We start from the raw sequence: 14,574 nt of genomic DNA on the forward strand, positions 1-14,574 counted from the left end.
CCCCCCCCCCCTCGCCTATATAAGATATAATTCTCTTGAAAATGAATCTTTTTCGGTATAACATTCTTCTTCTTGGTGAAAAATTATTCTATTTTTAGTGAAACATGCAACTCTTTATTAGAAAATTAATCTATTTTGTTGAAAAAAAATATAAGTTTAAAATATCCTTTACGTTTGAATATTCAACGATTTTGTTAAAAATTTATTTATTTTTGGTGAAAAATCATTTTTTTTGTGAAAATGTCATCTTCGTTTTTAGTTGAAAATTCGTCTTTTTTATTAGAAAATTATTCCTGCTTAAACATTCTTTTTTTTTGAGATTATAACTATTTGTTTGAAAATTAATCTTCCTTGTTGAAAATTAAACAATTTTGTCAAAAAATATTTTTTTTTATGGAAAAATCATTTTTTTTCTGTAATAAATTTGTTGTTTTTTTTTTACTATTGAAAATGTAGCTATTCCATTATTGGCTCAGAATTGATCTTTTCTAGTTAAAAGATCAACTGCTTGGCTGGAAATGTATTATTTTTGTTAAAATTTCTTTTTCGATTAAAAATTAGTTTTCTTTTCAAAAAATCATTTTGATAGTTGCACATACACCTATTTCTTTAAAAACTATCCAGTTCGTCGAAAACAAAACAATTGAGTTGAAAATTCAACTATTTTGCTGAAGATTTATTTTTGAGGGTAGAAAAATTAGTTGTTTTTTTTTATTGAAAATGTAACTATTATTTTAAAATAAATTAATTATTATTAATTATTAATTAATTATTAATTAATTATTATTAAAATAAACTATTATTATTTTAAATGTCTCGCAAAATGCATAACTATTTTATTTTTTCTTCAGAATTGGTATTTTTTAATTGAAAACTGATATATTTTTTGTTTTAAATTGTCTTTATGGGTAGAAAATTATTCTTCTTGGTTAAAACTAATTTTTTGGTTGAATTTGGTGTAAAATTAAATTTCTTGTTAAAAATTCGTCATTTTGATTGATGGTTTAAATATTTCGTTAAAAATTCGTCATTTTGGTTGATCATTGAATTATTTCGTTTAAAACTTCTCATTTGATTGACTTCAACTGTTTTTGATTTTTAACTAATATCTGTTTTTTTAATATCCAGCGGGTTTAAAATTGACCTAATTTGTTGAAAATTCAACAATTTTAATCAAAATTAATCCTTTTTGGTTAAAAAATCGCATGACCCTAGTTTAGACAGAGTAATCCACTAATATTTAAAGTAATCCAGATTAATGCGATATAATCCGGGATAATCGGCATTTGGAAACCTTAAAACTATGAATGCGGCAATCTGTATTGAATTCTCATGGAGATTTCCTAGATTTCTTTGAGATTGTCAGGAGTTCCGAGATTTCCGACCTTGCTCGCGGACAGAACTCACGTGAGATTCCCCTCGGATCGGCTAAACTCGGTGGCTCTCGGTTTCAGTCGGATGTTCGTTTAACGCCTAAAAGCGTGTGTCCGAATGCTTGCCAAAGATTTCTAAAATTTCTGAACGCATGCTAGATTGCCGAGATTTCCAATAGTTCTTTGAAAAATTCTCTTAACATTTCCCGCTCAGCAATCTGAGATTTCTCAGGAAGTAGCCCCTTATATTAAAAATGTTTAAAACTTATTTTAAACAAATTCTATAAAGCAGAAAGCTGATCTTGGCAGGTGTGGTGAATGGTAATTTGGATTTCCGAATATGAAATTAGAAGGCGGATGAAAAATGAGATTGTGTTTGAATTTAGAATAGGAATGGCGAAAGTGATGCAAATAGCATATTCAGACATAAAATAATAAAAAATAATTTCTAATGGTGAGCTGGTGAGCTAGGCCTAGTTAAAAATGTCGCCACGTGCTTGTCCAGTACGAAGTCCTCTACGCTCTCGAACATTAAGTTTGTTAACATTCACCTCACGGGGACATAGTCATGTTATCGTAATGCGTCACACGTGTGAATTAGTGCCAGAGAGATTGGGATCAAAGATCTACCAGTCAAATGCTGGCGAAATTCCCTGAGCTACTTAGTTCTTTATGATATCTTTCCAGTTGAGAAGAGTTTTCTCGAAATTTCAATATTCTTCGGATTCAACTCTTGTATGAAATTCTAGTTCCAATTTCATTTCCAAGAGTACATCATATTGCTACAATATATGAATGTCCTCTCCCAAATAATACTTATTTGCAATGTTGCAACGATGTAGCAAAAACATTACTACAATTTTGCAATACTACTTTTTAACATTGTATCTGCGTTGTTGCAATATTGATCCTACAGTGTTTCAACATTGCATGAACAACATTGTTGCAACATAACAACACCAATATTCTTGCAGCAATGTATCAAAAACATTGTTTTACAGCATTGTACCATGAATATTGTTGCAACATTGCATCAACACTATTTTTGCAACATTGTATCAACAATATTGTTGTAACATTGCATCAATACTCTTACAATACTGATGCACTATAGTATCAACTATATTTTTCTACAACATTCCATTGAGAATATTGTTGAGACATAATAGCAAAAATATTGTTTCAACAATGCATCAATAATATTTTTTTGCAACATTGCGTCGTGAATATTGTTGCAGTATAACAGAAAAAATATTGTTGCAACATTGCATCAGCAATACTGATGCAATATTGTATCAACAATATTGTATTACAACATTCCATCGAGAATATTGTTGCAATATAACATCAAAAATATTGTTACAACATTCCATCGAAAATATTGTTGCAATATAACATCAAAAATATTGTTACAACATAACAGCGAAAAATGTGTTGCAACACAACAGAACAAAACAAATATAGTTGCAACATTGTATCAACAATATTGTTTAACAACATTTGAGCGAGAATATCGTTGCAACATAACAGCAAAACATTGTTGCCATAATGCATCAATAATATTTGTTTTGCAACATTGCGTTATGAATATTGTTGCAACATTGTATCAACAATGTTGTTGCAACATTAAGTCAATGTTTCATTATTATTTCTCAACCTTGTTTCAATGTTGTTACATCACTGATGCAATATTGTATCAACAATATTGTTGCAACATTTATATAATGCTGCAATATTATTTCTCACAATTAGCAGCAATATTGCATAAATAATATTGTTTCAACATTACTTTAACGCTATTTTTGCAACGTTGAATCAACAATATTTTGCAACGTTTCAACAATATTTTTGCAACATTGCATCAATAATATTGTTTTAAGTTTTGTACAATATCAACAATATTGTTGCAACATTGGTTCAACATTCATGTTGCAATATCACATCAACAATATTGTTGCGGTATTGCATCAATAATATTGCTGCACCAATACAAGAATATTATTTCAACACAACCGTATCCCATATTATTATTTTTTTCAAAGTTGAAGAATTTGGTTAAGAACGATAAAGACCAACTTTTTGGTTAAAAATTCAATTGTTTTTGTTAAAAATTCATTCTTTGGGGTTAAAAAGTCAACTATTTGGTCTAATATTAACCTTTGGGTTGAAAACTGAACTGCTTTTCTTTAAATTCTATTTTTATTGGTTGAAAGTTTGTTTAGCTATTCTATTTTTGTTGAAAATTGGTTTTCTGTGGTTAAAAATGGAATTTTGTATATGTAAATATAATTATTCCATTTTGGGTTCCATTTTTTTTTTAATTTTGTTAAAATTCATTATTTTGTTAAAACTGGTATTTTTTGGTAGAAAATAAGGCTGATTGTTGAAAATTCATCTTTTTAATTGAAAATTCAACTATTTCGTTGAAAATGAACTGTTTTGTTCAAAAATAAATTGATTTGGTGAAAAATAGTTTTCTTTTTATTTGTTTAAAATTTTACCTAATTTATTGGCAATTTAAATATCTTATTGAAGATTCGTCTTTATTTGTAGAATTGTTTCGATTTTATTAAAATTAATGTTCTACTTAGTTTAAAATTCATTTTTGGCCTGAAGATTCATCATTTTAGGTTTAAATTCTTTTTTGGCCTGAAGATTCATCATTTTAATTGAAATTTTATCTTTTTGGCTGAAAATTTAACAATTTTTGTAAAAATTCCTTTTTTTGTTTCAATTTTTGTTAAAATAGAAATGCAACAACTCCATTTTGAGTTGAAAATTTAAATACTTGATTTTAAATTCATGTATTTTGTTGAAAGTTCGCTTTTTTTGGTAAAAAAAAATTGTTCCAATTCTTTGAAAATTAATCTTTTTGGTTGAAAGTCAACGATTTAGTTTCAAATTAACTTTTTTGATCAAAATTCAATTGTTTTATTCAATTTCGTTTCTTTTTTTGTAATTTTCGTCTCTTTTTGTTGACGACTTCACTACTTTATTAAAAAAATTTCTTTTGGTTGAAGATTCATCTTTTTTGGCTGGATTGTATTATTTTTCTACTTCAAATAAAATTCTGCTTTATAAAAATTCATGTTTGTTTTTTTAAGATTCATAATTTTAGTCGCAAATTCATCTATTTGGTTGAAAATTTAACTATTTTGTTCAAAATTTTTTTTAACAATTCCATTTTTTTGGAATTTCAAATTTTTCATTTGGAATTAATTTTTTGTTGTTAAAAATTCATCTTTCTTAATGGAAAATTAATCTTATTGTTTGAAAATGTATCAGTTTGCTTAGCAAACAATTACTTTGATTGAAAATAAGTAAAAACAAAAAATTGTTCGATGAAAAGTTATAGAAAGTTAGGAAATCTTGAAACTGGTATTTTGTTGAAACCTTGTTTCTTTAAATAACGTATTTCAAGTTAAATTGTATTAGGGATGGGGAAATCAGAGATTAAAGGGGCAAAAATAGGTATTTTAAGATTTAAAATATTTTTTGTATCTAACATTAAAATTCGTTAATGAATTTTGTATATTCTAAAGAAACAAATAGAACATGATCCGAAAACACTATATAAATTGAAGGACAAAGAATATAGTTCTGCACGTGTGCCTACGATTTTCAAGGTCAGGGGTTTCCATGCCATCCGACTCCCTAAAATCTCATGAAGCAAGCCCCAATTGTTCCCCACTAGCAACTATCAAACTCGAAACAACCCTCGTCGAAAAATCCGGCACGTGAAGAGAAATGTATGATTTTTCTTGGAACGTTGAAATATATTATTTAAATTATCCAGGTTGCCCAGGTACTCCTTTTGATTCTATTCAGGTTTGACCAATCGCTACTTTTTCAATGAGACTTTCGAGTTTCTTCCTAGACAAGGCTTACATTTTTTTAAAGTGAATAAATGATTTTTTTCTTACACTTTTTGAATTTGAGACATGCTAATTTCGAGCAGTGGAAATTTTAACTCTTCCAATTTGGTATCAATCGACACCAATTAATGAGGTTATTAACTGACTTCCGGAAGTTTGATCAAAAGAATAATTGAACCGTTTAAGCTTCTAAATTATCCCGAAGCTATAAATACCCGAATAAATGAATAGTGATTGTTCACTCAGAATATTAGATATTCAATTATGTTCAAGAATTTCGAAGTAAATTCGCGTGCGCAAAAACAACATAAAATTCCACAAGTACAAATTTTTAAATATTAAGTGCTTTTAAAATTTTGAAAACGATTCGAACTGGGGTTTTAAAATAAAATATAATAGGATATTAGTCGTTGGATTGAAATGAAAAGAAAAGCTGTATAATATAGAAAATCACAAATTGAAAAAAATTGAAGAAAGATTTTGCTTTTCGGTTTAAAAAAATAGAAATAAAAAATTTCTCCTTTTTATGTGCAGAAAAATGTCTAAAATAATTATTCTAACCCCCTTCAACTCGATTAAAATATTTTTCAAAATGTGAAATATTAACAAAGTCCCTCTTCTAATTTAGAAACAAATTTTCTTTTTCAAATTAAAAAATAATAATAACCATAATGTTCTCCTTTCCAAACTCAATAAAAATGTTAGAAGTAAGAAATTTCGCTCTTCCAATACAGAAAAAAAAATTGCAGAAATTCCCTCCTTTTTACCTTACAAAAATGATAATGGGATAACTAAAGATCCTGAAAAAGAAAATTCCCGAATCATAAAATTCCTGAATTATAAAAATCCCGAATAATAAAATTTAAAACATTCCGGATTAAAAAAATATTTTTTGAACGTTTAAAATTTCTAAAATTAGTTTTTGTATTGAAAATTACAAAAATTGGAAAAAATATATTTCAAGTTCAAATTTTTTTCAATTATTATTTTTAATTCAACAATTATTGTAGAAACTTTAAAAATTACAAATATTTTTTTTATAAAATATTTGATTATTGTATTTTTAATCAATAATTAATATTTATAAAAACATGTATTGTTTAAATTCGGCGATTTTTTGTCAGGAATTTTTTTAATTCAATATTATAAACTGTTCGGTAATTGTATTATTCGAAAAATTTTTAATTCGGAAATTTTATTATTTGAGAATTTTATAATGCAGGAATTTTATTATTCGGTAATTATCCAATTTAAAAATGTTGTTAGTCGGGAACTTTATAATTGTGGAATGTTCCCATTCCAATTATTAATTGGCTCCCTTCCAATAAAACAAAAATGTGTAGAAAAAATCCTCGCCCGGCTCAGAGAAAAATGCAAAATAAAAAATCATCCTATTTCGTCATAAGAAAAATGTTGAAAATAAAGAATCTGTCCCGCTTCAACTCAATCAAATTATAAAAAATGTTTGAATGTTTCAAATAATATTCAAATAATATTTAATATGTTTCTTAGTCGGAAGTGGGAATTTTTTTAATTGTAACATTTTTATTAATATTTTATTGAGTTGAAGGGGGTCAAATTAATTATTTATTTTAACATTTCCTCTGAATTTGAATGGAGAAAATTTTGGTATTTAATTTTTTTCTGAATTGGAAGAGGGAATTTAAAAATTTTTAACATATCGATTAATTTTTTTATTTACAATTTTCTTTTAGTTGGAAGAGGGAAGTTTTTCAATGTTAAGATTTTTCTTTAATTGGAAGGAAGGAAAATTTGTTATTTAATTTTTGTACCTAGAATGCTGCAATATATAGAGTTTTAAACTGGTTAAAATTCATCGTGTGTTTTCAAAGAATTTGATGATACACGAAAATATGGTTTTTGTTGCAGATTCAGTTTTACGATGGCTCCAACAATTTGCATGCCAGACTTTTCGGCAATCGAGAGATCCCAGTCGTATTCTCGTCGGCGATATAAAAATCCAGACGGAAGTATCAACAAACGACAGCGAGTGGAATTGAAAAAATTGCCCTGGAAGAGTTTTGAAAATTCCGAAATATATCTTCCACATCCCTTGAGTCCAATTGCAAAACCGATTTGTCCGATCGATTCTTATTTGCCCCTCAATTTGAGCTCCTCCCAAAAAATTTCAATGAGAATTCCATCGATGCAAAACGAACAGTGGAAAATGGTCTTGAGACGAGATGGTAAGACCACAAATTACCCTTCTACTCCTACACTCCTATCTCCTCACTTCACCATTCCTTCTCCAATTTCTTCCTCCTCTACTCCCCCCTCACCAATTCTAATACTTTCCCTCCACAGACTACCTCCCTTTTCACCTCATTTCCCCTCACAACCTCTATTTCTCCTCTCCTCACTATTTCCTCTCATCTCTTTCTCTACTTCCTCTCCCCTTACTTCCCCTACTACACCTCCCATTTTTCCCCTATATCCCTTCCTCAATTTCACCTAATTTATTCTCCACTCATTTCTCCTACGCTCCTTACATCACACTTCCTCAAGTTTTCCTCCCTTAATTACCCCTTACTTCCAAAACTTAAAAAAAAAGTAAGACGGATGGATCGTCACTCGACTGAAGCTGCCGCACCTCATATTCGCTCACTTCCCATACTTCCCCTCCCCCAATTTCCCCTGACTGTCTCTAATTTTCCTCTCATGATCCCCCTTCCTCTTCCGCCAACACCCTTCATTTCCCCTAGTTCTTCACCCCTCATTTTCCTTCACTATTCTTCCTACATCTTCCCTTATTTCCCCCAAATTCCTCTACTTTTTTTTCTTCTAATTTCACCTACTCACCCCATAATTTCTCCTAATCTCCATTCACTTTTCCTCTGCTCATTTCCCTTTGCTTTTTCAAGTTTTCCATCCCCCAATTGCCCCTTCTTCTACTTCCGTCATTACCTCTCAGTGCCTATCCTGGGAAAGAAGTACGACAGACGGATGGACACCCAACCAAAAATCCCGTCCCTCATGTTCCCTCACTTCCCCAATTTCCCCCACTACCCCTATTTCCTCTCACTTCCCGTATTTTCCCTCACTTCCCCTACTCCCCCTCTTCTAATTTCCCCTACTTTCCCTCATAATTCCCGCTACTCCCCCTTCACTCCTATGATTTCCCCTCCCTTCCCCTCCTTGGAAAAAGTACTATGGTTGACAATTTAAATTTTTGGTGGATCTTTTTTTTTAATTCATTATTTTTGACAGAAAATCAATTTTTTGGTTAAAAATGCAACTGCTTGGTTCAAAATTAATATGTTTTGGTGGAGCAATTAAGTATTTTCTTGAGGATTAGTCTTTTTTGGTTAAATTTAACTGTTTTTGATAAAAATAAAAATATTTTTTGTTTGAAATATTAACTATTACACTTGTCGTTGAAAATTAGTAGTTTTATACCGAAAATTCGTTGTTTTTTTTTACTAAAAATTTAACTGTTTGATAATTAACTTTTTTGTTGATAATTCAACTGCTTTGTAGAATCCTCGTCTTTTTGGATATAAAATTCAAAAATATAGGAGAAAATTCAACTTTTTGTCTACAAAATTCGTTTTTTTTTATCATACTTTTTTGTAATGATAATTTATATTTTCTTTTTTTTTATTGGTTTTCTGTGTTTGAAAAGTCGCCTTTTTGGGTAGAAAATCAATCTCCTTCGTTGATAAGTCAACTATGTGGTCGAAAATTTATGCATTTTATTAAAAATTCGTTGTTTTTTTGCAGAAAATAAATTTTTATGGTTAAAAGTGGAAGTAAATGTTAAATCTTTAGTTAAAAATTTAACTATTTTGTTAAAAAAAATTCTGTTTTAAATATAGAAATTAGTTTTTTATCTAAAATGGTAAATTTTTTGTTTTGTTAAAAAAATGGTGATTTCTAGTGAAAAATTAGTCTATATTGGAATAAAATTTATATTTTTGGTTGCAGTTTCCTTTTTTTTTTTTTTTGTTAAAACTGCAACTGTTTATTTAAAAAATAACTTTTTTTGTATATTTCTGGGTTAAAAATGCAACTTTTCTACTAGAAATTCATCTCTCAACTTAAAACTTCCAGAATTTGCAAACCATTTTTGTTCTGTCTTGACTCAAAAATCTCTATTTTTTCAAATTTAATCTTTTTGATTAAAAAATTAGGATTCTGGGTTGAAAGTTAAACTACTTTGTCGAAAATTCTTTCTTTTTCTTTAGTAGAAGATTCAACTCTTTGGTAGAAAATTGATATTTTTTATTCAAAATTTGTATTTTTGTTAAAAATTTGTTTTCCTGGTTGCATATTAATTATTTTAGTTCAAAATTTTAACTCTGGTGGAAAATAAAATTCCATATATATTTTTTTTACTTGCAAAATTCATGGATTTTGTGTCAAATCCGGGTTTTGTAGTTAAAAATTAATCTTCTTGGTTAAAATTCTTCGTTTTGTTTCAAAATTGATATTTTTACGTTAAAATTTCAGATATTGGGTTTAAAATTGAACTAATTTCTTAAAAAATCAATTTTTTGAACTTCCACTGTTTTGTTGAAATTTTGTTTATCTTAGTGAAAATTATTTGTTTGAAAATTCATCTATTTAGGTTGAAAATTTAATAATTTTGGTTGAAAATTCAATAAATTGGTTTAAAATTCTATAATTTTATTAAAAAAGTATTTATTTTACTAAAAATTTAACTTAAATTAGATCAAAATTCGATAACTTGGTCAAATCTGATACAATTCTAATAAAAAATTGCTCATTACACAAGGAATTACACTCACATTGTTAAAAGTACTTTTTCTTAGATTATCAATTTTAATTAAAATTTAATTTATTTGATTGAAAATTGAACTATTTTGTTAAAAACTCGTCTTTTTGATAGAAAATTCAACTTTTTTGTAGAATATCCGTTTTTTGGGTTTAAAATTGGTCTTTTCTTGTTAAAAGCTGTTTTACTTTGTTTAAAATTAATTTTCTTGCTTAAAGATTCATCATTTCAATTAAAAATTTTACTTTGGGTTGAAAATTAAATTATTTGATTAATTTTTTTCTTACTTGAAAATTCATGCATTTCGTTAAAAATTCGTTATTTTAGTAAAAAAAAATTACCTTTTTATGTGAAAATTTCGACTGATTTGTTGAAAATTCAAATTTTTTTATTTGAAAATTCTACTCTTTTGTTTTTATTTTTTATTCTGTAGAAGTTTTTTTGTAAATATCATCTATTTCATTTTTTCTTTGAGAATTCATCTTTTTTTTAATACAAGGTCTAATATTTTTTGTTTAAAATTTTATCATCTGGAATCGAACTCACACTGTTAATAAATCTGTACTTTTTTGGTATTAGATTAATGATTTTATTTCAGTATTTATTTACTTACTTTGTAATTAAATTATTTTGTTAAAAAATCGTCCGTTTGGTAGAAAATTCAACTTTTTTTGTAGAAAATTAATTTTTTGGTTCAAAATTGGTCTTTTCTGGTTAAAAGCAGATCTAATTTGTTAAAAATGTATTTTCTTAGTAGCAGAATCATCATTTCAATTCTGGTTGAGTATTAAACTATTTTTTTTTTAATTTCCTTTACAGAAAATTGATTTTTTTACCTGAAAGTTCATGCATTTTGTTGAAAATTCGTTTTTTGGTATAAAATTCGTCGTTTTTGTTAAGAATTTATCTTGTTAGGTTAAAGATTCTACTATTCGGTTGAAAATCCAACTAATTTTTTGAAAATTCATTTTTCTCAATTCTACTCATTAGTATAACATTTTTATTTTGTTGAATTTTTAAATTTTTTATTATTAACTATTTAATTTTTAATTCAGTCCATCTTTTTTATAAAAATTCAGTGTTTAATCTTTTTTGTTTAAAATTTCTTCGTTTAATTGAAAAATTATCTTTGTAAGTTGAAAAATCAACAATTGATTTAAAAAAAAACAACTATTTTGTTAAAAATTTAAGTATTTTACTGAAAATTGACGGGAAAAAATGATTGGATATAAAAATCCGGATTTTGGAAACTTATGAGGAAATTGGCATATTGAACTTTTTCCTGCCATGTTTTTCTGCCTGGAAAAACCCTAGAATTTCAGAAGAAAAAAATATTTGAATTTGAAACTTTTTAATTTCTTTGGCTTTCAAATTGCTTCAACAACAATTCAAGAAAAATTATTTTACTATTTTTTTTTATTTCCACAATTTCAGGTTTGCTCGACATCTTCGCCCGGACAATGGCTCTCGTAAAAAGTAATAATATTCTGCAAAAAAGAGTCGATGCCCTTCGCGAGGAAACCCAAAATTTTATTTCCTCAGTGATGCGCAACCCGGAAAACAAGACTAGCAAAATTGAAGATCTTTCTTCGAAAGAAAACAATCTCGTTTCATCCTCAACGGAAATCATTTCCAGATCGCCCTCGCCTTCGCCTTCACTACCGAAATCGAAAATCGATTCTGAATCGAACTTGGTATCCTCATCCTCTGAAGCTGATGCCCGAGAAGACACCGACTGCTAAATTCATTTCTACAAAAAAAAAAGAAAGAAAAAAGAGATTAAGATTTTCGAGACTTCATCACAAGAGACTTTTCTTAGGGTATTAAATTGTCTCACCGTATGAAAAATATGTAGAATGTTCATAATCCATTTCAATTCTCATCCTGAATGAATGAAGTAAAAACATGATTGAACTGAGCCCGTGAAAAATCCATTGGTTCATATTCCTGAAGGGATCTTTCAACCTAGTAGTCAAATTTACACTCAACTCCCGATATAGAAGCCCTCGGTTTAGGATCAAGGTCAAAGCAAGGCATGTCCAAAAATCGGCCTTATATCGGGAGTTGAGTGTACTATCAAGGAAATTTTCACTGAATACAATTACTCATTAAAGTAGAGAGTACCCGGTAGAAAATAGCGAGCGGTTGATAATTTTAAGATTTATAGGTTCTTCCTTGACAATTTGATAAGAATTGAATCGATGAAGCTAATGGCGATTAATCTCGACTGACATTATATTATCGCCACCATCATAAAAAATTGAAATTCCCGAATTTAAGCATTTACAAATTTTCTATTCGTATTATTTATTTAATAAAAATATAAGAGTCAAATATTTTTATGCAAAAAAACATTATTTTAAATGTTTAAAGTTTCTAGAATTATTTTTTGAATTAAAAATTACAATAATTGAAAACATATATTTCCAGTTCAAATTTTTTTTTCAATTATTTTTATTTCAAAAAATAGTTTTAGAAACTTTAAACATTCAAGATAATGTTATTTTGGTAAAAATATATGATTATTCTGTTTTTAATTAATGAATAATATTTATTTTAAAAAATTTATTGTTTAAATTCGGGAATTTTATAAGTCAGCAATTTTTTGTCGGAAATTTTTATCATAAAAAAGTAGAAGTAATAATTGAAAACTGGATAAAAGAGTAAAAGTAGGATTTTCATCATTTTTGCAGTTGGATTAAATTCAATTCAAAATTAAGACCTATTCATACAACTAATTTGAATGTCGAGTAAATCGCGAAGGTTGTGAAAATTCTATTTACATCTGAACAGAATCGGTTCTAAAAAATATAAAGTAAAAAATGCCATCGATTCAGCTTTCTTCCTAAAAATTCTTCTCTTAACGCTATTTTTAAAAAAATATTGTGAAAATGATCGACTAGTTTTATAAAAATATTGGCTCAAAAAATTCACAGATTACAATCTTTAAAAAACTTTCCAACTAGTAAGAAAGTAGATTTATATTGGAGCATTTTTTTAAGTTTAATAGTTTAGTTGAAGATTTGTTTTTTTTTTCGTAAAGTAATTTTTTGTTTGTTATGAAATTTTAATTATTATATTTATGGTTAAAAATTGATAATTTTTAGTGAAAAAAAAGTGTTTTCTCTATTGACTGAAGAATTTTTTTAGTTGAAAATTAGTCTTTTTGGGTTTAATTCAACATTTTTGTAATAAAAATTAAAATCTCTTTAAATGAAAATTTAATTAATTTTTAACTAAAATGATGGAACATTTCAAGGTTAATTTTTAAACAGAAAAGACGAATTTTCAACTCAAAAATATAATTTTTCAACCAAAAGTTGAATAGTTTCACTTTTTCTCAACAAAATTAATGTTCAAGCAAATAGATGCATTTTTAACTACAACCAGTACGATCAGTTTTCTACCAAGAAGATTAATTTCTACTAAAAAATACGAATTTTTAACAATATACTTGAATTTTCAACCAAAAAAAGGTCAATTTTCCACAAAAAATTGTATACTTATAGTTTCAGTTTGAAAAATATAATTTTCAAAAAACTATTTACATTTTTAAATAAAGTGATGAATTTTTAACTGAAATTATTAATATTCGGCTGAGATAATTCAATTTTAAACTAAGGAAAGAAAAATATTTCGAATAAAAATTATAATTTTACAGCCAAAAATTAAATAGATATATTTTTAATCAAAAAAATTAAGTTCAATTGCTTCATCTTTTTCGTTTAAAATTTAAATGTTCAAGATTCATGATTTTAGTTGAAAAACTAATTTTTTTTTATTAATTTTTCCAACTAAAAATTGAAGTAATCCTTTTTTTTTTGTTAAAGATTTATCTTTTTTAGATTAAATATTAGCCAAATTGTTGAATTTTAAACTAAAAGGAATCAATTTTCAAACAAAAATGCAATATAGTGAAACTTTCTGCTAACAAAAAATTCTTTTAACCTAACTGAAACTTGAAAATCAGGATTTTTTACTGAAAATTTAATTATTCTTCTCTTGGCTGGAAATTTATCTCTTTTATTAAAAAATGCAATTATTTGGTTGAAAATTGAACTATTTTGTTAAAAATTCCACTATTTGTTTATAAATTTATCACTTTTGTTAGAAAATTTATCTTATTGCTTCAAAATTCCACTAAATAATTTTTTAACAAAATGTGCAAAAGACAATTTTTTAACCAATTTTTTAAATTTTGAACTAAATATATCAATTTTCAACATAAAATGCAATATAGTTGAGGTAAATTGTCAACAAAAAATTGTTAGTTTCAGATTGAAAAATTAAATTTTCAATAAAACAAAATTGCCAAAAATTAGAAACATTTTCAAACAAACTCATCAATTTTTATCTTTGTGGTTTAAAATTTAACCGTTGCAGTTAAAATTCATTATTTCAGTTTAAAATTAATCAGTTTAATGAAAAGTTTAACTATTTTGTAGGAAAATAGTTTTTTTTGTTTATTTGAAAATTAAGATTTTTTACTGAAAATGTAATTATTCCTCTCTTCGCTGAAAATTTATCTCTTTTATTAAAAAATGCAACTATTTGGTTGAAAATTGAACCA

The 14,574-nt window shown here is 26.8% G+C and overlaps 1 protein-coding gene across 1 annotated transcript in view; it reads left to right on the top strand.

Moving 5' to 3' along the window:
• Nucleotides 1-11,768, top strand: part of LOC117170281 — a 58,736-nt gene extending 46,968 nt beyond the window's left edge. Inside the window, exons 2-3 of the mRNA XM_033356950.1 lie at nt 7,139-7,455; nt 11,439-11,768. Of these exons, the coding sequence (XP_033212841.1) occupies nt 7,152-7,455; nt 11,439-11,746 (612 nt within the window). The 5' untranslated portion in view covers nt 7,139-7,151 and the 3' untranslated portion in view covers nt 11,747-11,768. The remainder of the gene's footprint in view (nt 1-7,138; nt 7,456-11,438) is intronic.
• The last annotated feature ends 2,806 nt before the right edge of the window (nt 11,769-14,574 follow it).

The sequence above is a fragment of the Belonocnema kinseyi genome, chromosome 3 (assembly GCF_010883055.1).
Source record: "Belonocnema kinseyi isolate 2016_QV_RU_SX_M_011 chromosome 3, B_treatae_v1, whole genome shotgun sequence".
NCBI classification, from domain to species: domain Eukaryota; kingdom Metazoa; phylum Arthropoda; class Insecta; order Hymenoptera; family Cynipidae; genus Belonocnema; species Belonocnema kinseyi.